This window comes from Sciurus vulgaris (assembly GCF_902686455.1).
Source record: "Sciurus vulgaris genome assembly, chromosome: 12".
In the NCBI taxonomy this organism is placed as follows: Eukaryota; Metazoa; Chordata; class Mammalia; order Rodentia; family Sciuridae; genus Sciurus; species Sciurus vulgaris.
The window spans coordinates 52,052,056-52,074,517 of record NC_136473.1 but is presented as its reverse complement, the minus strand read 5'-3'; the positions used below and the strand labels follow the sequence as shown (position 1 = coordinate 52,074,517).

General features: G+C 36.5%; 1 protein-coding gene across 1 annotated transcript in view; it reads right to left on the bottom strand.

The window, feature by feature from the left end:
- Positions 1 to 22,462, bottom strand: part of WDR64 (WD repeat domain 64) — a gene marked incomplete at its 5' end in the record, with an annotated part of 135,366 nt that overhangs the window by 97,513 nt on the left and 15,391 nt on the right. Inside the window, 6 exons of the mRNA XM_079106101.1 lie at positions 4,207 to 4,341; positions 7,516 to 7,730; positions 10,291 to 10,401; positions 11,769 to 11,798; positions 14,660 to 14,763; positions 17,399 to 17,501. Coding sequence (XP_078962227.1) covers positions 4,207 to 4,341; positions 7,516 to 7,730; positions 10,291 to 10,401; positions 11,769 to 11,798; positions 14,660 to 14,763; positions 17,399 to 17,501 — 698 coding nt within the window. The remainder of the gene's footprint in view (positions 1 to 4,206; positions 4,342 to 7,515; positions 7,731 to 10,290; positions 10,402 to 11,768; positions 11,799 to 14,659; positions 14,764 to 17,398; positions 17,502 to 22,462) is intronic.

The following is a 22,462-nucleotide window of genomic DNA, read 5'->3' as shown; positions in this document are numbered from 1 at the left end:
TGCAAAAAAGGGAGAAAGAGACTCTGAGGGAACAGGTAAACAAAAGGAAAAGAGAGCAAGAAAAGTGAAGAAATAAAAAACTTAAAATTTTTCAATAAGAAGAAAAAAGAAAATCTATAGTATAACAGTCATATAGTAATGAAACCTCCCAGTGTTCAGTAGCCTGATGCATGAGAGGTACCTGACAATGAGCTTCAAGTCTCCAGCAGGCGTCTCAGGATGGGATTTGCCCCACCTAAAGATCGGAGCTATGGCTTCCAGGATTATCCAAGATGGCCGCTCTGGCTTTGAAATGTGTTGGCAAATGGGGAGCTGCAGCTCAGGGTGTGGATATGGTCAGCTGGAGGCAGGGTGCAGTTGGTCAGGCAGGGGTCCTGGAGGTCGGGTGCAATCAGTCGGTCTGGGGTCCCGGTGATAGGGTGCAGTCAGTTGGTCTGGGGGTCCTGGCGACAGGGAGCAGTCAGTCGATGTGAGGGCCCCGGAGGCAGGGAGTGATCAGTCGGGCTGAGGGATCCTGGAGTCTGGTCAGAGGTCCTATGGGGCCTGGCTGTTGTCTGAAAATGGCGCAGCCTTGTGTAATCAAACCTGCAGGTACTGTAACAGTGAACTTCCAGGCAACAGCAGGCAGCTGGTGCTCCACTGGCGGTTGGTGATCAGTTTGCTGACTGTTGTCGGACGATTGGGAGGTGAACCTCCTGCGTTGGGTGAACCTCCTGCGTTGGGTGATGGATAGGTGTAAGGCAGGCGATGGACAGGCGAGAGGCAGGCAAATGGCGGATGATAGGCGCCTGACAGTGAGCAATCTGCACTCAAAAAAGGCGTCAATATGCTGGCAGACTGCAGGTGGTCACAGCAGACAAATGGGGTAAACAGCAGGGGATTGATAAGCAGCAAAAACTGCCTCACCAAGAAACAGACATCCTCTGGTTGAAACCGGAGTTACAGAGTGATAAGGAACACAGCCTCCCTCTAGTCCGCCATCTTGGATCTCTTACCCTTTGTTTCTGTTTTTGTCTTTCCACTCTTTTTCTGCTTTCATGACTCTAATTGAACATCTTCTATGATTCCATTTTCTTTAGGTTTTTCCTTCTCTTCCTTTTCTCCTTCTCCTCTTCCTCCTTCTCTTTCTCCTTCCTCTCTTTTTCTTTCTCCTTCCCTTTTTAACTTTTTTTAGAGGTTGCCCTAGAGTTTGTAACATACATTTACAACTAATCTGAATAAGTTTTCAAATAACACTATAAAATGTCATGAGTAATGCAATAGTTTATGATTAATTATTGATTATAATTATTAATTATTTTCTCTAGGTCCTTGTTTATTGCTTTATTATTTTACTTACGTATAAGCATACATAAGCATATACATATACACAGGATCAAAGATGGTCATTGATATTATTCTGAACAGTCTGTTATTTGTTGAGTCATTTACAAATAATAAAAATAAGGTATTTCATCTTCACTTTTTCTTTGATGCTTTTCTTTTTTTATGTAAAAATACATTTCTTACCTATATCATTTTCCTTCTCTTTGAAGAACTTCTCTTAATATTTCTTGCAAGACAGACCTACTGACAACAAATTCTTTCAATTTTTACTTGTCTGAGAAAATTTTATTTCATCTGTCCTTCTGAAGACGTAATATTGCAGGGTGCAGAGTTCTAGACTAGTTTTTATTTTCCTTTTTTTCTCCAACACTAAATATTTCACATTACTCTCCTGATTACAGAATTTCTTAGAAGTCATATATAATTATTTTCTATAGATAAGGTGTTTTCCCCTCTGTCTTCTTTCAAGATTTTTTCTTTATCTTTGATTTTCTATAGTTTGAATGTACTATGCCTACATACAGTTTGGAGTGTGTGTGTGTGTGTGTGTGTGTGTGTGTTTGGCATTTATTCTTCTTGATGTTCTAAGAGATTCCTGTGTTTGTGGGGTTTTTGTCTAATATGCATTTGGGAAAATTCTCAGTCATTGTCACTTCAAATATTTCTTTTCTTCTTTTTGCTTCTGTATGCCATTACAAATGTTCCACCTTCTGCAGTTAACCCACAGTTCTTGGATATTCTCTTACTTTTCTGTCTTGGAAGTTTCTACTCATATCCTCAAGCTCGTAGATTTATTTATTTATTTATTTATTTTTGGTACTGGGGATTGAACCCAAGCACTGATCCTAAGCCACATCCCCAACCCTTTTAATTTTTTTATTTTGAGACAGGGTCTCAGTTTGCTTACAACCTTGCTAAGTTGCTGAGGCTGGCTTTGAACCTGTGATCCTTCTGCCTCAGCCTCCTGAGCTGCTGTGCCACCGCACACGGCTCACAGATTCTTTTCTAACCATGTGCAGTCTTCTAATGAGCCCATTGAAGGTATTTTTCATTTTCGCTAGTGTTTTGATCTCTCATGTTTCTTTTTGATTCATTCATAGATTTTCCATCTTTCTGCTTATATTACACATCTGTTTTTGCCTGCTGTTTACTTTATCCATCACAGCCTTTAGCATGTTAATCCTAGTAGTTTTAAATTCCATGTATGATAATTCTAATATTCCTGCTATATCTGGGTCTAGTGCTAATGCTAGTATGCCTTTGAATTTTTTCTTGAATGTCACACATGATGCAGAGGTAAAAGGAACTGCTGCAAATAGGGCTTTAGTAATATGGCGGTAAGGTGTGGGAAAGAGGTGACCATTGTGCCCATCATTGCTGAGATTAGGTGTCAGTCTTTTAGTGAGCCTATGTCTCTGAACTGTGAACTTCACAGTGCTTTTCAGTTTGCCCTTAGTTAGGGTTGGAAGGTTAGAGTGAATTGGAATTGAATATGTCCCTTCTCTCAGGTTGATTAGTCTCTGATAAAATCCCTACAGTTTAGGGCCTGTTAATACAGTTTCTCTGAACGGTAGGCCTTGTTAAGAACAGACTACTGTATTTCAATCCAATTCCTTTTTTCCTCTTCCTGCCAGAAGCATGAGAGGATTTTTCTCTAGTGTTTACTGTGAGAACTTGTGAGTTCCTAGAGACAAATCTACACCTTGGAGGGTGCCCTGGGCCTTGGCCCTTGGATTTTCAACACTCAGAGACATCCATGCTGAGTCCCCAGAAATGTGTTCATGAAAGTTTAGGTCATTCTATCCTGCTATATCAGGTGTTCTGGATGTTTCTGCATATGAATTTCAGTTCAGTATATTGTGATCTACCTACCTGTCTCCCCAATTTGAAGGCAATAAAATTACCCTATGACCTCACATATCTGACATATCTAAGAAAAACTCAACTGTTGATTTTTCGATTTTTTTTCATGTTTTTTGTAAACTTGTTTTTCGGATGGAATGAAAACTTCCAAGCTCCTTTATGCCATACTGGGAATAAGAAGTCTTGATAAATTTTTCTAAGACATCTTTCATGGGGTATAATTTACATGCCATAAAAGTCACCATGTATAAGTGTCTAATTCAACAATGCATTTATGTAATAATCCCCACTATAAGTTTTAGAACACTCAGTTTCATCACACTCAAAAGTTCCCCTGTGCCCATTTGGTATCCCTGCTCCTACCACCAGCCCTAGGCAACCACTATTCTGCCTCTATACATTTGCCCTTTTGTACATTTCATATAAATAGAATCATTTAATATTCAGGGGGTTTCGTCCAGCTTTTGTCACTCAGCATAATGTTTTTGAAGTTTGTCTGTTATAGCACATATCTTAATGAATTTTTAAAATGAAAAATTAAAATGCAATCACTGTTCTCCAGTTATTAACAAGCATTTAACCAGACTGAAAATAAGTCAATACATTATTCAAGTTCACCTTTCTATAAGAATACCATCTGGTGTATCATACACAAAACATAATGATTGTGCTAGGTACGGCCAATACGAACTACTGGCTAGTCTAAACAATGATTTTAAAAGTATGAAGTTAGATCAACAGACCAATATTTTGAAAATATAGTTATACCTGCAGCTGTATTGATCTATTCCAGTAGATTATAGTGATGACAAATGAGCAAAACTGCTCTGAAGAGCAGATTTGCATGAGCAACTTCAATTTCCTCCTGAATATCTGATTAACCTTATCAAGCAAACGGAATAGTTAACATCTGATTTTTCTGAAAACAAGTTTGAAAGTTCCAAGGCTATAATGGTTTATTATGGTAAAAGTTTTGAAAGTCACAGAATGTTCACATATATAAACCATTGTACTTACAAATTGTCCTCAAGTCTCTTCAAGGATTCCAAAACTAATGAATGAATACTGTCTAAGGAGCAGGATCCAAAGCAATTTAGGGCTGGAATATATCTAATTTTCATAACCCAGTCATTATGTAGCTTCCTTTTAACACTGGAAATGCAAACAAAAAAAGGGTGGAATATTATGTTAGATACAAAAACACATTTCTATTTAGCATCTGAATTGCCACTCTGAGTCATGCTAAAAATACAATATATTTCTATGCATTATGCCCCTTGTAACTGTTTAACTAAATTTTCCTAATCTAGCATATTTAAAATGGAAAAATAAATTTAAAAGATTCTCATCAATTTTTGAGCTATAAAAATCAGAATTAAAGGAAAATTCAGAATGACCTTGGTCTCCGATTGACAATATCATCCATATTTTGCTGAAAAAATTCTGATCCTCCAAGTGGAACAGTATGTTTCACATTGGTTTATAGCTTGTGAATCAATTCACTTGAAATATACATGTGCATTTTCCATTAATTTTCACAACTGAAGAAGTGGGAAATTTGAAAACTAACCACTGGAGAAGGGTAGGATAGAATACCCATTGTATTCCTTGTCCAAGGATTGCCCTTCATCAGTTCACAGAGCATTTGAGTAGGAGGCTTAAGACCAGAAGCCAAAATCTCTGCCTCAAAAATCTTGTCTTAACCAGGAATAAGTCATCCATATGGTGTTATATTTATTCATATTTAATGATTTATTTTGTTTCCTCATTCACATATATTAATGTCTTACTTATCCCAGGTACCAAGGACATAAAGGTGATGATTAAGATGAAATTCTTCTCACCATGTTGCTTAGATTCTAGTTGAAGAATAGACATGTTTATAACTCAAGGTATAATAGCTCCACAATATGGGATTAAGCAGGGTAGAGAAAGAGACTTCTTTTTCTGTGCCAGATTCTGTTTAATTCTGAACTCAGGATGCTGGCTAATTCTTTCTTTATTCTGTGTATCAGTGTTTGCTACCTATGTTCCCACCCATTTGAAATTAATGAATTCTTGTAGATGTCAACCACAAGAAAACTTTCATAATGACTCCAGAATTTAACAGTCCCTTGAGCCTTAATATTTTGAATTCTGTCAAGTTTTATGAATTCTTGGTAAAGGAAAAATGTCTCAACATTCAGCCTATCTATACATGTGAGTCTTGAAAGATTGAAATAATGTACATGATTGTATTGTCTACATGTAAATAACAACCCACAAGAACCAGTGTGAATTAACATTCATTTGGCTGTACCCAGATTCCTCAAACTCCCCAGATTCCAAAATCTCATTTCTGATTATGCCTAATAGAAACAGGAACTGAAGAATGGGCCACAGGGTTTCAGACAAGTGGTATCCATCTCAGTAAAGATTCATGTCTTAGCTTTTGGTGAGCCTTTGGGGAGGCTTGCACTACTCAGTTGAGGGGAAGAAAGTGAAGCCAGTTTCTTAATGACTGTCATTCTTAGGGTTCTAGGACTGGGGCTAGTCTTAATTCATACAGTTGAAATGAGCTTTAAATCACATATTCTAACCCTGAGATTACTTATTTGTTACATTAATAATAAAGTATAATCCCACATTTAAAAATTTTTTTTTTGATTATTAAAGAAAGATGTTCTTTGTAAAAAATTTTAGGAAGCAAAAAAACAAACCAGAAAACAAAAATCATGTCTCTGAAGTCCCATAGAGACTTATTGGTAATATATTGGATAATAACACTTAGTATTTGTCTAAATAAAAATACATATATATGCACTGTATTTACAAAACTGGACTGTAGCATTTATAGGTAATTTTTGTGTGTGAGTAGGTATGATGCTAAGGAGTGACCCCTGGACTTTTCATATACTAGGCAATCACTCTACTATTGAGCCACAACTTCAGCCCAGATAAATTGTTTTTCACTTAACATTATATCATAAACATTTTTCATATTTTAAAATATTTTCCAAAATACATTTTAATGGGTACATGGTGTTCTCTAATATGGTTATACTATGATGTGATACCATAAAAACTTTTGGGAGTCTGACAAAAATGTATCTTATATATAAATATACTACATATACGTGGACATATTTACAAAGAACATAAATGTTCATTTATAGAAGTAATATCTTAATTATTTATGTAAATAAAATAAATGTAATCATTTAATTAATTGTTTTCCTATGATGGATGCTAGACAATTTACTGTTAGAAATTATGCTATAACAACATACTGATATTTCTGAACCTCAGGGATCAGGTTCCAATGTATAAATGTTTATTAGGCACTTGATACATCTTTCCCAATTGCTTTCTAGAAAAGTTGATCCGATTCACTCTTCCCCATTTTTAATCATTCCCAATTTTAAAGAAAAAAAAAAATGGGTTGGATGTTAAGTTGTACTCACTTAATGAAAGGAAATGCAATGTTAATACAAAATTTAGGTTTTTCTACTAATAAAAGTAATATATACCCTACTCGAAAAACTTCACAGACATTGCAATTGTAAGGATTATAATAATTACCCATTATCTCCTGAGTTGGTGATAACTGTTAGCATTTTAGCCTGAAGATCACTTTAAAATGTTCATTGACCACTTATTTGTACAATGTGTGCGTGTGCATGAATTATTTTTTCATGGTCTGTCTTCATTCCCTTGAAGAATTTTTATTTTTTAATTGAATTCTTTGACCCACTAAAGAGCATTTACCTATTGTCTGTAATATTTATGGCAGATATTTATTCCAATTTATTATTTACTTTTTAAATGGATATTTTTATGTCTTTGAGGTTTTATTTGGTAGTCAAATCTATCAAACTTTTTCTTTAAATTCTATGTCCATTGCTTTTATGTTTAGAATCTTCCATATTAAAGTGCTAGTAAAAAGTCATACATATACACATAACTCTCTCTGCATCTATATCTTTCCTGATCTTTTCATGATTTAAATTTTTCATTTAACTCTTCAATCCATTCAAGTATCTGTACGTTTTAGTTGCTAGTAGTGCTTAAAAAAGGAATTTCAATGGCTTATTTTCCTGTCTCCCCTATTATATTGGAAGATCCTTGAGCCAAGAAATGCTTTTTGTTCAGCTTTAAATTTCAAATCTCTTTTATGGGGCTGGCATCTCTTTTTTCATATTTATGTACACATATATATATATATATATATATACACACACATGAATACATACATATATATGTGTATATATATGTATATTTTGTATATATATATATATAAAATAGAACAATGACTATAATTATTAAAACAAATGGACTACTTGTTACCTTTTAAAGTTCTTCGAGTCCAAGACCTGAGTTTGTAATTTCTTTTTGATTTTTGCCTGCTTTAGTCCAAAGTCATCACTGTTTACTGTGAATCTGTTCACAAAACCACCATCATCCCCTAGGAGGATGTCATCCCGGCAGAGCTGGTCAGGGAGAGATGCCACACACACACAGAGGAGGCAGTGATCCATGGGCTTTATGACATAGTAGTTCTCCTATAAACAGAAGAATGCTTTCAACGAGCTATTACATTGCTTTAATCAGTAAATATTGCTAGGGTTGGAAGAACATGTGAACAGGTGCTTAGCAAGCATGAGACACGGTTCAATCCTCAGCATCCAAAAAGAAAAAAAAAATTGTCCCTATTATCCCTAGTATTTGATAAGTTTTACTCTCTGATACGTTTCATTTTAAATCCTCCCATAGTGATAATGGAACTTGGGGGGAAAAAAAACCAAAATTAACCAAATAAAAGTTAATGAACACTCACTGTGAGCCCAATATTGTGCTTCTAGGTATTTTGTGGAGAAGAAGATAGAGTGTCTCACAATTACATTTTATGATGTATTACTGTGAATAGTTTTTCCCTGGATTAGTAAGGAAATATTAACAAGAAGTATAAAAAGGTTCAGGCATTACCAGACCATTGACATAAAACTGGGTGGTTAAAAAAGAAAAATAAATATCAAAGTCCCATGTATTTTATAAGGAGTTATCAGGAGAAAAAATATCCTAACATTCAAGTTTATCCAGAAATATTCAATAAACTTGTTAAGCTCACTCTGAACTACTGAATAGGTTCACTATTATACTACTATCACTCTTGCAGAGAACTCAGTCTTTACCTAAGATAGAAGAAAAAAAAATTTTAATTTTTATTATTTGTTCCATTTCCTTTAGAATGAATGAGAATTGAACACGTTCAGAGGCTCCTTAAGCCATTAAGCAAATATTTACTGAACACCTGTGGGCCAAGAATCATTGCAGCCATGGGTGCACAGTGATGAACAAGACAAAGTTTCTGACTTTATGGAGCTAGCAGGCTAGTACCACAAAGCACACAACAGGACTAGCACCTAAGGAAATTAATCAGAGTGCTATACACAGAGTGAATAGCCCACTTTAGGACCCATGGTCAGAAAAGTGACCTTTGATCTAGCACCAGAACTGATGGAGAGAAAGGTAAAGAACACATTGAGAGGAAGAAGCCCTAGAAGAAGATTAATGCCAAAAAAGTAGAAAGGCAAGAGACTGTGGAGCATTGTCCTGGCCAAGACGGGAGGAGATGGTGTGCCAGATGCAAGGGTTTTTTCCATCACAGAGAGAAATCTATATATGGAAGGGCTGGAATTTGAAAAGAACAAGTCATAGACTTAGTTTACTCAGGAAAGTAAAGGTAAATCCATCTGCTTGAGCGGGAGGAGGACTGAGAAAATAATGAAATTTTGGAAGACTTGTGAGGAATGGGAGAGTTGAGTGGGCAAGGACAAGAATGAGATCAGATAGTGGCTGCTGAGAGCTGTCTGCAGACCCTGGGTTTGTAGTGATGCCAGATAGTGAGGCTTGAGCTTTTCTCCAACAATGCTTAGCTTCTGTGAATGGGCAGAGAAGGGCTATAACATTTATCTGGATTGGAAGGTAGACACTGAGGAGAGTGGAGGGTGAAGATGACCAGCCCAGATGATCTGCCTACAGGCACAGACAGAAATGAAAGAGAAGCATGAGGGGGAGGGAAGTCTGGAGAAGAACTTTCAAAAAGGAGTAGAAACAGAGTGAAAACAGGAGAGCGTAAAGGACCAAAGTCCAGGGTACTGGAGTTTAGGGTTTCAGAAACTAATAAAGCTTGATCTGTAACCCTGTGAGAGAGTAGCACATCATGTGACAAAGCACAGTAAGCATCTAGCAGCCTTCTTTAAAATCATCCTGGCATCAGGAGTTGGTTACAATAGCGGGATAAATTGCACAAAAAGTTTAGTTTCTAACCCCATTTGTGTACAATGAATCAAAATGCAGTCTGTAAAAATATTTTAAAAAAATAATTTTTTAAAAAAGTTTCGTTTCTCACTGAGGCTAGGAACAGGTAAGGAATGGAAGAAGATTAAATAATTAGTTAATCTTCCATGTCCTTCAGAGTCGGTCTGCTCCATGAAGATTTTTTTATAGCCTTAATACTCAGCAATCTTACTTCTCCCTGAACCCCTATTGTACTTGCTTTTTTTTTTTTTTTTACTGTATAATTTGATATCCTTTTGTTATTCGTTGTGTTTATTCATGAGGTCCTTCAAGACTGAGTGGTTTTTGAAGGCAGAAAACGCTTCCATTACTTGTAAATGCAAGTCGCTCAAGAAACACTGTGGACTAGCTGATCAGTAATATCCCAGTCACAAAAGGGCTGCTTTGTTAGACTTCTTTCCAGAATTAGGCATTTGATTTTTGTAATTTTTTTACTGAATGAAGTTGGACTGGAGAGAAAGCTGTTGAAAAGCATAACCAGAAAGATAATGCTTGGATTCAGAGGATATAAAAGAAGTAATTACCCTCTTCTCAAAATGAAAACCAAGCAAAACCCCTGAATTAAACATGCACTTAATAGGAGGAACGTTTCCTTTTAACCACAGAATGTTAATACTGAACTTGATCTGAGAAATTACTCAGTGAAGTCCTCTCATTTTGTATATGAGGAAGCTGACATTCATTATAGAAACTGTGTTGTTTATATCCTCACCAATATGAAATGACACTCATTTATTTTGAGTATTTCTCTTGGCACAGTACCTGACTGCTTCCTTGAGCTTTATAATCCCAGACAATGATAGTCCTTTCTGTAGTGGCAACAATTCGTTTTTGCTGGGAGAGGTAATCACATCCTGTAATCCAGGAAGTATCCTGACAGAAAAGCACAGAACTAGGAGTCATAATGCATTTCCTTCTGTGACATGGTGGTGGATACTAAAGAGTAAGTTATTGATGTTAAAAAACCCATTTTGCAGAGAAGTCATTAGCTAGAGAGTGATTAAGTTAGTCTAGGTGCTGCTCCTGGAAAACACACTGCAGCTGAAAGAGCTGCCAGTGTTTGCACTATTCACTTTTTTGAGACTCTTTCTTCAGAGTGAGCACAGGGAGACTAGATTTGGGGCACTGATTACACAGGTTCTCTGGCCCTGGTGCATGCTCAGACTATTAACTAAAGATCACTTGACAATGATAAGTTGAGGACAAGGAGTTTGTTTTGTGTCTTGCCTAAAGTCACCAAGCTAGCATAGCTGGAATCTGTAAAATCAATACCAACACCCTGGGGAATAGAAACAATAACTTCCACTTATGAATGCCTGGTGTGCCAGAAACTGCTCCATGAGTTTCAAATGTGCCCTTGAAATCTTCTGTAAGACCTGTTAGGAATTCTAATGGGTTTGTTCCGTTTAGAAATGAAAGCTCAGGTTTAAAGAGAATCCACACCCTTTTGCCACACAGCATGACACCCTGCTTTGTAGTTCAGTGGGTTCATTCAGAGCGTTTCCCTGTCTCTAATAAACCCATGGTAGGATTCAGAAAACAAGTTGCTGTAGCTTTATAGTTGCTGATGATTACCATTCAGATCAGTGATATGGATTAAATGAATCACAAAATTGTACTAGAATTTTAATGTTATTTTAAAATTTACAATAAAACGTTCTCAAATTATTTCCACAGGCTATCTCCTTGTTTTTATAATTTGGGTTATATCATTTTTTATAGCCCTCCACAGTAGGCGCTCAGACAAACTTAGGAGACGCTCTTAAATTGAAATTTCCAAGGAGTAATCAGTTTCCAAGCAATTCTCTGCAGATAATTGAACTCCAGGAAGCAAGACTTGAGTCTTCCTTGCTGTTTTTCCAGGTTTAGGGATTTTTTTTATTTTTATTTTTTGGTACTGGGAATTGAACCCAAGGATGCATAACCACTGAGCCACAGCTCTTTTTTATATTTAATTTGGAGACAGGGTCTTGCTGAGTTGCTTAGGGTCTCACTAATTGCTGAGGCTCACTTTGAACTCACAATCCTCCTGCCTCAGCCTCCCAAGTAGCCGAGATTACAGGTATATGCCACCATACCCGGCCTCCAGGTTTGGTTTTGATCCTAGTCAAAAAACAATGTATGAAACATCTTACAGTCAGAGCCTATTCAGGTACTTCATTGATATTTTGATTAATTATGAAGGAATCAGCATCACAGCCCTAACTGGACTTTATTAGAAATTTTTAAAATGTACTTACTGTAATATTGGTGCTGTTCTGAACTCTCATCTGTGAATAAAGGAAGAGAATAATGAAATCTAGTTGGCCCTACAATTAGATATGAGAATGCTGCATATGAAAACACACTGTCTCCTTGGATTAATCTCACTTCTTTTACCTGCCATGAGTTATTTTCCTCTTTGCCTCTCCCCTGAATAATGTAGCTCGGTTTGCATTGAACCAGGCCTTATACCTTGGTGACTTGTCCTTAGGCCTGGTGACTGTCCTAAGAGTCTTACGTTTGACTAATTATTTTGTTCCTTCTACCTGCACACTACCTTACAGGAGGCTTACATTCTTTAGTTATTCAGACCAACATTTGATACCAAAAGTTGGAAATGTAAATTCTAATAGCAATGACAAGAGTAATTCAAGAATGCTAAAGAGATCAATAGGAATATAAAGAGATGTAGAAGAATCTAGCATTGTTTCATTTGAAAGATCTCTCTCCAAGTTATTGAGAGACTTAAAGAACACTCTGTCGAGGGGACCTCCTCATTTATTAAGTATCCACTGAGTGAATATTATGCCTAGATACTAAGTTGGCTAAGAATCATAGATTTATTCCATGCAGACAGCTAGTAGGTATAAGCCTCCTCCCATATCCTGGAGGTAAGATAACCACTCCCAAGATGAGAACTTGGAGTTGAAGTATCTTAATGACCTTTTTTCCTTTTTTTCTTTTGATGTGCTCAGATGGTCTTGGGAAATATCTAGGATATGCTTCCTAGAAGGAGCAGATTATATGAAATAGGAAAAGTACATCAGGGAGAGCTGTAAAGCTATTTGTCATGACCACCCAGAGACTTTCATCTGAAGAGTTAAAAAAGGCTTTTCAACCAAGGACTTATTTCTAGATGGAAAAAGAAAGTGCCGGAAGGAAACTGTTGAGCAACAGAACAGAACCCCTGTGGTTTCCTCTTCTATTTCTCTACATCCATCTTTAGTGGAAGTCACCTGTTTAAAGCCCTCTTACCTATCTTAAATTTTCAGAATCCTATGGCTATCTTCTGAGTTTTTAAAATATAGCTTTGGTTTCAAGAATTGTTATTAATGACATTTCCAGTCTATATCACCAAGAAAATCCTTAATTATATTTGTTCTATTTCAACTAGAGTCTAAATTATGAATTAACCTAATAAAAGATATTTGAAGCTATGAATAGCTAACTTTACTACATTGTCCTCATAATCTACACCTCCAAAATCACTTTCCTTGTACAATGTATCATCTTATTTGTAAGGCATGCAACATTGGAAATATTATTTATTCCTGGTGCATAAAATCTTCACATAATTAATTTTTAGGCAATCTTTTCCCTCCAATTGCATTATCTTATAAGAAATGAATGTGAGTGTCTGCAAGTTTTTGAGTATGTATGTGTGCCTTTATAAGCTTGTGTGTGCACTTTTGTGCATGTGTGAAGCATCTCTGGAAATATGATAATGCCACCTCATTTATTTCACATAATCAGATCATTATCTTCCTCCTGAAATTATTTTTTAGATACCTTATTCATTCTGTTTTTGAGAAAATAAAGGAGAATTGAGAAGGGAAAAAATGCACCAAGAAAGAAAGAGACCACTTACTGGTGCTTATAATCATGTTAAGCCCTTTATGTGTATTAACTCATCTAACCAGCACAACTACCAGAGTATAGAAATATTGAGTACTGTAAACAGTTGGCTTTGCACCAGGCTAAAACCGAGACTCTACACCCACACTCCAAATCCCCATTGTACCAGCTCCAGGGCCCAGGTGGCCCCTTCCTCTGACAGAATCTGGCTGCCTGGGCTGGGAGTGGATTACAGGTGAACCCCTATAATCCCAGCAACTCAGGAGGCTGAAGCAGGAGGATTGCAAGTTTGAAACCAGTCTCAAGAAACTTAGTGAGATGTTGTTTCAAAATAAAAAGGGCTGAGAATGTAGCTCAGTGATAGAGTGCCTAGTACTACAACAAACAAACAAAAACAAAATAGGAAGAGGAGAAAGAAGGAGGAGGAGGAGGAGGGGAAGAGAAGGAGGAGAAAGAATCATCATCATCGCCTGGCTGTGACTTCAATGTTCAAAAAAGTGCCTTGAGTTGAGCTTTACTGAAATCTGAAAATTACTATGGATATTTTAATCATATATAGGTTATTTTAAGTGTATTTTACTTGTATAAAGCTTGTCACTAATTGGAAATAAATTAATGTATTTTTTTAATATATTTAACACCAAAAATTCACTTTTATTTTCATAGTGAAATATTATATAGGATATTTCATCATACATTCTTTTAAAGTCTCTTGTATTTTAAAAATAGAAGCCCAAGACTTATAAATTTAGAAGGAAATAACATTGATAATAGCAATGCCTTACATTTGTATAGGAATTTATCATTCATAAAGTTCATTATTTCATTTAATCTTCACTACCATCCTCTAAGAAAAAGAACTAGTTCTATTTTCCTTATTTTGCAGATAAGAAAAGAGAGTATAAAGATAAGAACGATACTTTAAATTCCCTATGTCATATCATAGCTAGAAAATAGAGGAGCTAGAATTTGAGTCATTTATTTGCTTGAAGACCAAGGTTTTTGATGGGACTTTACTTGGTCAGGTAATGACAAAGTAGGTTGGCTCAGAAATTCTTCTGATCAACCTTTAATTGTGTTGATGTCACATGGTTCAATGAGCAACCATGTCAAATGCAATTATCAAAATTTCAAAAATTGCCCAAGGGTTCCTCATTACTAAATATTTGGTTCTATTTTCAGAATAACTCTATAAGGTTTTAGCTTCTGTTTTACTGAAACATTTGCATAATGCATAGACAAAACATAAGAGAAAAAAGAGGGAGGGAGGGAAGAATCTAAAATTTCAAGTTACCTGGCTGTTAAAGACAGTTATTAGTCCTTTCTGTGAAGCAGTTATTAATATATCCAATTGAGGAATTTTGACAATGCACTTGATCACATCCCGTCTTCTACTACCTGTCAATAACATAATATTCATTTCAACTTCCAGCACTAAAGACCCTAAAACTCATTCGTTAAATCAGTCTTAAGAAAAAGAAAAGACAACAATGTTTTGCTATGAAGCCATGAATTACTCAAAATTTAAAATAGAATAAAACCATAAAAACCAGTGACTGTTGCTTTTTAATTATCCTTAGAGATATAATCTGAATATATAGAGCTTTCCAACTAAATATGGTGCATGAATTCACAGAGAAAATCTAAGATACACACCCACACAACCATACATACACCCTTATGTGTGCACATTTCTCAGAGAAAGAGTTTTCCAAACATCTTTTTAAGTCATTTCTATTTTGAGATTTTTCACATCTCTTAGTAATCTTTTTTTTGAACTGTCACCATCCTGATTTAAAGAAGAAAATTTAGAAACAGAAAACCCAATACTATTTCAGAATTTCTCATATAAAAGAATGAAACTATTTCAAGTGCTGTTATCTTCTTTTTAAAAGTTGTGTACCTTTTGGGGGGAAAAAAAAAAAAAAAAAAAAAAAAAACCTCTAGACTCTGATGTTTCTATGTCCACATCCTGAATGATAAAGCCATGTATATTGAACTCTTTAGGGTGATTTAGCTTTTATAGTTGTAAACTTAGGAAAGGCTAATGAACAAATCTCCTGCTCCAGTGTTACCACCTCATGCCTACATCCGCAGAACAGTCCTCGTGGGAATGTAAATTGGTTGTTGGGGGATCATAAGTAAATTATACTCTCTCTGTGTATAAAGCACAGGTGTGCATATAGTATGTAATTAGAGATACATAGCAATTAATATCTAAGGCATTAAAATGTCATGGAGAAGGTTGCTAGGGGAGAAAATGATATTAGAAAAATCATTTTATAAACAGATTTCTTAGGGATCAATAATGAAAAAAAAGATTGAGAAACACTGTCCTATTCCACGTCCCTGTGATTCTGCTTCTATTCCTCCCCCAATGTAGACTATTTGCAACACATAAGCCAGAAAAGCATTTAAAGAATAACTCACATCATGCCTCTCCTCTATTCACAGCTCTCTTGTAGCTTTCCCACTCACTCACAAGTCTTTAGCATTGTCCACAGATTCCTGCACATCTGTCCTAATGTCCACTGTTGCCTCTTCAACCTCACTCTCTGTTATTCTTGCCCTGAAACCACCAATCCACTCCATACCTGCCTGAAATACATGCTCTCCTCTCTTTTCCTCCATGTTTTTGTATCCATTCTCAGTGTGGGTTTCCCAGGTCACCCTACTGCTCCCATCCCCAAAACAACTTCTTCTTATATTCCTGCTTTATTTTTCTCCACAACCTGCTTATTTTTTCTCCTCTGGCCCTTATTGCCATCTGACATACTGTATATGTTATTTGTTTGAGTTTTGTGTTGTTGTTGTCTGTCTCTCCCCATGAGAATGTTAACTCTATGAGGTCAGGGACTTTGTGTCTGTTTGTCCACATCTGTGTCCCCAGCGCTTGAAGAAGTACTCAATCCACATTGTAGACCTTAACACAGATTGGTTGAGGGATAAATGAACTACGTCTGCCATCTAGAAAAATGCTTTCAAAGTTCTCACTGAGGATGCCAGCAACACTTCTCTGCACTCTGGCCCTTCCTCAGCTCAACAGCAATGATGGCAAGAGCAGTCCTTTTTGTCTGTTTCTTTGACACTAGTTCCCACGGTAGAGGCTGGGCTATGGCTCTCCTAAGGAAAGGTGAAGCTCAAAGATGGGCTTTGCTCACAAAGGACTGAAGTAAAACCAGATGCTTTTATGAAGGACCATTAGATTCAGCCTGGACTATCCACTTCATCTTTAGATATGGAATGGAATGCTAGAGGGTATATTCAAAGGTATGTCTTTTCCTGAACTTCTCCCAACCTGGATGGAATAAAGGGGAAAAAACCCCAAAATGTCAAAAGTGGAAAGGGTTGGAAATTCCCAAATCCCCGGCTCAAATATGAAGACACATGTAAATTGGTAACTTCCTAAATGGAGATTAATACCTCTCCATGATTGGGCAAACTCAATTTTGGACAAGCCTCCTAAGATAATTGAGGGTGAGAGTGTGGGGGCACTCCTAACCTAAAACTTAATTTTAAGAGTATTTTAAAGACATATGATTCCACTTGGTCCTAGAGTATGTATTATTGAGCAGCTAATGTAGAGAGGTTTAACTTGAGGTCTGAGCCTATTCAAGAATACATAAATATTTTCACCTTCACATTCTTTTTTTTTTTTTTCAGAATAACTATTGTCTTAAATGTGGCACACTTAAAAAATCATCTTTAATTTTTTAAAAATTTTTTATTTGTTCTAATTAGTTATACATGATAGTAGAATGTATTTCTGCATTTTGATAAGTCATACATAAATGAAGTATTCTTAATGTCATTGGAGCAATGATATTTCAGTTTCATATGCAAGTATAGTTTCTTCCTATAAGTAAATATGAAATTTTCACTCCTTCCCCTTCCCCCTCAGTTATGAAGAAATGAGCAAGCAAATAAAATGAAAGGTGATTCTATGGAAACAGTATGTTCCTAATACTTCTGTTTAAAATTAAAAAAATATTAAAACTCATACTAATTTGGAAGGTAAACTAAAAAATATCACCTGAAATAACAATTCGCTGTTTTCTAGACACAAGGAAAACCAAATTTTCTTCATCCATGTGGGAAGCAAGAGCGTCATCTTGAGAAGAGAAGTATCCAAAGATCTAAAATCCCAAACAACACATATAAACATGTGCAATATCTTAGAATTGACTGCAGAGTAATAACAGAGTTGATGTTGACTAAGGTCTAATTTAGATTAATAGCCAGAACCTTGCTTTATAATGTCAGGGCATTCCCCATATGAAAAAAAATGTTTGTTAATATATTTAACAAACTTCATGCTCATAATGCATGATTGCTGAATAATCACTTATTTTTTTAACCCCTGTGGAAGAAACAATCTCCCAGGCCAGTGTCCTTGCTCAGATGAGAGATCTATTAAGGTCTGGCACTTATTTTTATAAATCAAATTGCCCTATCAAGAAGGCCCTCAGCTAGGAATCTTCACACTGAATTTGGTTACTCTCAAATGACTATTCATACCCATTTTCCATGAATCTTTCTGGTTCAGATATTTCATTCTGGTTTTCTGTGAACTTAAGAGACTATATCTATTTAAGTGTTCTCTTACTCTCTAGGCATTGCATGAGAATAAATTACTATAAAAAGAATATCCTGAAAGAAAAGTGATCTTTATGTGTGAATAAATTATCAAATTATGACAATTTTAAACTGCAAGGAATTTGTAAGATGCAATAGCTGCAGGCCTGGGGCAGTGGCATGTGTCTTCTGTCCCACCTACTCAACAGACTGAGGCAGAAGGATCATTTGAACCCAAGGGTTTGAGGACAGCCTGGGCAACCTAGCTAAGCCCCTGTCTCAAAACAAAAACAAAAGCACTGTTCTTTAGTTGTCTTATTAAAAAACAGAAATAAAAGTCTCATAAATTTATGAGAGATACTTTAAAAGAAATAAGAATTTTAAAAATTCTTTTTAATTGTCTAAAACTAAATTCTTACATGTCTAATATTTCTCACAAAGTTGAGATTAGCTTGATCCTTGTTAATAAATGAATGAATAGTAGGAAGCAGGGAGTACTTTGAAACATCAGTGTGCCCACTGACCATCCCAGAATCCTACTCACTACCAGATCCGATTCAGTATGTCTGGGGTGGGGTCTAAGAGGCTATATCTGAAACAAGCTGCCCATGAGGGACCAAACTTTGAGAGTAAACTGAATCAATTGGTAGTAGATTAAAGCCAAATTGTTTTAATAACAATTTATTTCAATGTTAAAGGTGGGCTTAGCATTAAATTTTATCATATATCTTATCATCTGTTGCTTTACATATGATACTACTTCCTTTACATACCCACATCCAAATCTTAGAACATGTGGTGATTGCCCTAATCTCTTCTTACCATTAGACTTCATTCTGTGGGAAAGTTAGGGTCATCAAGATTTCCTTTCTTATATTTTCCTTCTTCCCATCAGCAAAGTCAATGCTCAATAAAAAATAAACAAATTTATTATTTTTTCAGAAATCATTGTTTATTTTTCATGGGCATAAAACCTCTGGGTTTAACATCTAATTCTCTCTACAGGACCGAGAAAGGAGAAAGAAAGTGCATTTAATAGATCTGTATTGGAGTGGACAGTGATCTTTTGTTGTTGCAATTTCTCTGCCATCACTTACTGATGCATTATCCAGTTAATGGTCATGTATTGATCTGCCCCTTTGCTCTGTCTAACAGTCTTACGGTGAGAGCACAGGCTGTGAGCTGGGAGTGTAGCTCACAGGTAAAGCCCATGCCTAGCATGTGAAAGGCCCTGGGTTCAATCCTTAGTACTATAAAAAACAAAACCAGAAAGAGTGTGCTGTGTAGTCAGATGGCTCAGTCTTTGAGTTCCTGTACTCTGCAACTAACTGATACTCAGTTGGACAAATACCTTTTTAAGTTGCAACATCTTCATCACTAGAACAAAAGGGTAAACTTATGAGTTCTTTTTAATGAGTTTTAAATGACATTACTCCTATAAAGCATTTTGCATTGCCCCTGACACATATGTTATTTAAAACTAAATAGCTGTTATTATCATTAGAAAGCCTAGATTAGAAGGCATTGTGAAAGGAATAGAAAAAATTGTTAGTACTATGAAGATTACAACCACTAATTAGAAAATAAGTCTCTTTTTACTTTAAAACCACAAGTCCACTTGGGGATTGAACTGTGGTTTCTCCCATAAGAAAGACTTAAACTGATAACATATGGAACCTCTCTGGGAAAAAGTTATATGACTTCCATGGTCAACTAGAATCAGAAAAAAAAATTCAGCTCTTTTCCTATCCAAATTCATCAGTCCCTGCAGCCTTTGTTTCCTTCCTTACACTACTTAGAATGTGTGATCTGTCTTCTCAACCACACATTTCCAGTCTTTTTCTCACCACTGCACTGGCCTGACAAAAAACCTCAGCACTGGGGGAATCCAGCTGCTGCATTCCTTGTGCTCACGCTGCTAAGGCTGATCAACTTGGGGAAGGTCTCCCCAGCCCAAAGACAGGACCAACAATCCCTTTGGAGCTCCAGCCTCAGTGGGTCTTAGAGCCTCCTGGCCATCATTCCATGTCTCCTTCAGTGATCTCTTGCATTGTGTCCACAGGAGCAATGCCAAACCTTCTCTACTCTCATTAAACATGTGACTCTACCTATTACCAGAGTCCCAGGCCAGAGGTCTGACCCCTGTAACCCAATAAATCAGGTCTAGTCAATGGCCCCAAAAATCAAACAGAAAAGCTAATGATGAAAAAGCATGAAAGGAACTTTCTTTTTATTACTTTTTTTTTTAATTTTTACAGACTGCATTTTGATTCATTGTACACAAATGGGGTACAACTTTTCATTTCTATGGTTGTACACAATGTGGATTCACACCATTCGTGTAATCATACATATACATAGGGTAATACTGTCTGTTTCATTAGTGTCACTACATGAGGAAGAAAAAGTCTTGTGTTCTTAGCACTGCCTTCAAGGGGTTAAAAATGACTTCAGGTTTTGTAGAAAAGGGAATGTTGATAAGGGTTGGGGATTTGCATAGTTGGAGGCTTTGCACGGCTGTCAAAGCAGATGATCTTGATCAGGCCTGGTCTGGTCCACACTTACATCTGGATGAGTATGGGGACTTGTCAGCAATAAGAAAGTTGCTGTTGTCTGGTGGGCAATTTCAACTCATCAGAAGATATTTATGGTCAGACTTGTTGTTCCTGGAATCCAAGGAAACTCAGAGCAAAGGAGACAGAAGCAAGTCCTTATTATACACCTCAGGGTCACTCTCAATAGCTGACCTCAACTCCTTCTTCAGACAACCATGGAGGCCACAAGACAAAAGCTTCTTTAGTGTCTTGTCCCCATTCTTCCTTCCTTCATTCCCTTTGAAAGGAAGCTATGTCTCTCCTTTCCCCCATTACCTGTTCTCTGCATCCCATCCCCTTTCATCTCTTCAGAGTTGTATCCTTTTTCTTTCCCCAGCATCTTCAATCTCTCCCTTTCTACTGACTTTTCAACTTTCAGACATATTCAAATCTCTTCCATTGTAAAAACACAAATACAACAATAACAAACCTTTCAAAGTCAACCACAATGCAGATAACAATCCTCAGTCCTCGTTTTTTTGCTCTTCTGTTGTCCAGCTTCCTTTTCCAAGTGTCCCACCTCCTTACATTCCTGGTGAGCTCTTGATGTTTTGTTTTCTCTTGGTTCTAACAGCAGATAGACACTTTTGAACTTTGACAACTTCCTTTTTGTATTATTCAATTGCTATCAAAACAAGTAACCACAAACCTAATGACTTAAAGTAACAACTATGTGTTAGCTCACAGTTCCATACATTAGAAGTCCAAGAGGGGTCTTGCTGGGTCAAAATCAAAGAGCTAGTAGAGACATGACTTTTACTGGAGTCTGTGGGAGAAGATTAGGGTTCTAAGCCCATTGGAGTTGTTGGTCTGAGGTCCATTTCCTTACTGGTTCTCGGCTGGGGCTGCCCAGCTCCCAAAGGCCTCTTATTCAGTGCTACCACGTGGGCCCAGATATACAAGAGCAGTGGAGCTTCAAGTCCCCTTTCTGCTTGAAATCTCCTTCCTTCCTGTCTTGTTTTTAAGGACTCATGTGATCGGAACCCTACTAGATAATCTGCATAAGTTCCCTATATTAAGTTCAACTGATTAGTTCCTTAATCTGTTCACTAAATCCCTTCACAGCATTACCTAGATTAGTGCTTGACTGAATAACCAGGAACAGGAATCTTGGGAAAGGAGGTACCTTGAGTATTCTGCTTATCACACTTGCCTCTAATCCCAGTGACTCAGAAGACTGAGGCAGGAGAATTGCAAGTTCAAGACCAGTCTTAGCACCTCCGTGAGGCTCTAAGCAACTTGCTGAGACTCTGTCTCAAAAAAAAAAAAAAAAAAAAAATGAAAAGGACTAGGGATGTGGTTAGTGGTAAAGCACCCCTGAGTTCAATCCCTGGTACCAAAAAAAAAGAAGAAAAAAAAAAAAAAAGAATCTTTCCTATTATACCCTCATATAAACATTACTTAGTACAACTTAAATTAACTACACATTTTTTTAAAAATTGTAAATGTTTGCCAGCCAATTTAAACTTCCATAATAGTATGAAAAAATAATTTTCAGATGATAATATGAAATGAAGATGCTTTTTGGTTCCTATGCAAATGGATTCAAATGTTTCCTCAGGATAAGAGAACTTCACAGTTTGTGCTGTTATTTAATTTGAAATAGTGTTACATGTGTCTATGATACCTGACTTCAAAAAGCAGATTATAGATCGTCATTTAATTTGATTTGTAATTTTCATGGAGATAATGACAACATATCAGGTAGGTTTCTGAGAACAGATGTGGGAAGAAATCCACAAGCAATGTCCCATGTGAGGTACTATTAGGTACTTTAGGATTTGGAAATGGGTCCAAATCTTGGTTCTACAATCAGCTGGTCATACAACCTCAAGCCATTCCTTAATTTCTCTGTGCCTTATTTCCCCATCTGGAAAATAAGGATACCAGTAATAACCTTCATCTGATGCACTGATGTAATGCTTAAA